Source organism: Mandrillus leucophaeus, unplaced genomic scaffold (genome assembly GCF_000951045.1).
Source record: "Mandrillus leucophaeus isolate KB7577 unplaced genomic scaffold, Mleu.le_1.0 Scaffold279, whole genome shotgun sequence".
Classification (NCBI taxonomy): Eukaryota; Metazoa; Chordata; class Mammalia; order Primates; family Cercopithecidae; genus Mandrillus; species Mandrillus leucophaeus.
In genome coordinates this window covers 2851742-2854192 of record NW_012102909.1, presented here as the reverse complement: position 1 = coordinate 2854192, position 2451 = coordinate 2851742, and the positions used below count along the sequence as shown (strand labels likewise).

The 2451-nt window shown below is 45.3% G+C and overlaps 1 protein-coding gene across 2 annotated transcripts in view; it reads left to right on the top strand.

The window, feature by feature from the left end:
* The window catches only part of LOC105543218 (chromosome unknown open reading frame, human C2orf42), a 56738-nt gene that overhangs the window by 28062 nt on the left and 26225 nt on the right, over positions 1 to 2451 (top strand). For both annotated transcript variants that reach the window (XM_011985030.1, XM_011985031.1), the window contains one exon: positions 1313 to 1417. In XM_011985030.1, the coding sequence (XP_011840420.1) occupies positions 1313 to 1417 (105 nt within the window). The remainder of the gene's footprint in view (positions 1 to 1312; positions 1418 to 2451) is intronic.

Below are 2451 nucleotides of genomic sequence, written 5' to 3'. Positions count from 1 at the left end.
TTTTGTATTTTTGGTGGAGACAAGCTTTCGCCATGTTACCCAGGCTGGTCTCAAACTTGTGAGCTCAAGTGATCCTCCTGCCTCAGCCTCCCGAAGTGCTGGGATTACAGGCAAGAGCAACCAAGCCCATCCTAAAACAGTCATTATACAGGACCATTCTTTAATATGCAGTTTAGTGTTGCTTCTCATTTCGTATTTTCTTTTTTTTTTTTTTTTGAGACAGAGTCTCACTCTTTTCCAGGCTGGAGTGCTGTGGCGCGATCTCAGTTCACTGCAACCTCCGCCTCCCAGGTTCAAGTAATTCTCCCACCTCAGCATCCAGAGTAGCTGTGATTACAGGCGCATGCCACCACACCCAGCTAATTTTTGTATTTTTAGTAGAGACGGGGTTTCACCATGTTGGCCAGGCTGGTCTTGAATTCCTGACCTCAGGTGACTCATGCCTGTAATCCAGCACTTTGGGAGGCCAAGGTGGGCAGATCACTTGAGGCCAGAGTTTGAGACCAGCCTGGGCAACATGGCAAAAACCCTGTCTCTATTAAAAAGAAAACAAAATTGGCTGGGCATGGTGACGCACCTGTAGTCCCAGCTCCTCAGGAGGCTGAGGCATGAGAATCGCTTAAACCCGGGAGGCGGAGGGTGCAGTGAGCCAAGATCATGCCACTTCACCCCAGCCAGAGTGACAGAGTGAGACTCTGTCTGAAAAAGAAAACATCCCAGAATATCTTATTTCATTTAGTTTATTGGCTTTCTTTGAAGTTCAGCTTCAAGTTTTGTTTTTTTTTTCTGGACAAACTTATTAACACTTCTCCCAGCACTTCAGGAGGCTGAGGCAGGTGGATTACTTGAACCCAGGAGTTCGAAGCCAGCTGGGCAACATGACAAAGCCTTGTCAACAAATAAAAAACAGATGGGGGCTGGGCGCGGTGGCTCACGTCTGTAATCCCTACACTTTGGGAGGCCGAGGTGGGTGGATCACCTGACGTCAGGAGTTGGAGACCAGCCTGGTCAACATGATGAAACCCCATCTCTACTAAAAATACAACAATTAGCCAGGTGTGGTGGAGGGTGCCTGTAATCCCAGCTACTCAGGAGAGGCAGGAAAATCGCTTGAACCTAGGAGGCGGAGACTGCAGTGAGCTGAGATCACGCCACTGCACTCCAGCCTAGGCGACAAGGGTGAAACTCCGTCTCAAAAAAATAAAAATAAAAAACTTCTTAACTTTTTCAAACTTCAGTTAGCTGTTTATTTTGTAAGAAAAGTTACTAAAGAAGTGTGTATGTGTGTGTGTGTGTTTTTTTTTTTTCCTAGCCTGTGGTCAGCTGTTAGATGAGGCACAAGTGACTTTATCCTTCCAAGACTGGCTGGCCAGTGTCACAGAACGCATCCATCAGACCATGCACTATCAGTTTGATGGTAAGTACTGTTCATCTAACTGGGCTCTTACTGAAAGTAGGAGAAATTAAGGTAATTGTGCTGTAATTCTACTCTTATAGGAAAAGTAATTGGACTTCAGTCCAGAGAGCAGTGGGCCACAAGAAAGTAGAAATCTAATTGAAACAAAAGAACAATCACATAATTAAAATTCAGGAACAGCAGAATTATTATAATTTAGAGACAGAAGAGAAAAAACATAGCAAATAATAAGTAAAGGCAGATAGTCTGATTGCTTGCACAAGTTCGTGTGTGTGTGTGCGCGTGTGTGTGTGTTTGGTGAGGGAGATACCGAAGCTTTATAAAACTATTCTAACTCTCAAACTTAAAATCAAAGCAAGGGGAAAAAAAGATGAACATCTAAGCCTGCACAACATAGCAAACCCCATCTCTACAAAAAATAGTGCCACTGCACTCCAGCCTGGGTGACAAAGCGAGACCCTGTATGGAAAAAAGAAAAAATGAAAATCTAATACATGAGACTAAGATAGTTATAGAGAATTACTAAACATGCTGGCCGGGCGCGGTGGCTCACACTTGTAATCCCAGCACTTCGGGAGGCCGAGGCAGGCGGATCACTTGAGGTCAGGAGTTTAAGACCAGCCTGGCCAACATGGTGAAACCCCGTCTCTACTAAAAATAGAAAACAATTAGCCAGGCACAATAGCAGGTGCCTGTAGTCCCAACTACCTGGGAGGCTGAGGTGGGAGAATTGCTTGAACCCGGGAGGCGGAGGTTGAAGTGAGCCGAGATTGCACCATTGCACTCCAGCCTGGGCAACAGGGCGTGACTCCATCTAAAAAAAAAAAAAAAAAAAAAAGACATAAACACGCTGAGGAAGATTGGAGAACACAGGCTGTATTTGGGTGTGATTTCTAATAGCCTTGTGGAACATCAGCATTTTCAGATCTAACCGGTCTCTGCTTGTTGCCTTAAAAGTATTCTATTAGCTGGGCATGGTGGCACAGGCCTGTAGTCCCAGCTACTCAGGAGGCTGAGGCAGGAGAATCACTTGT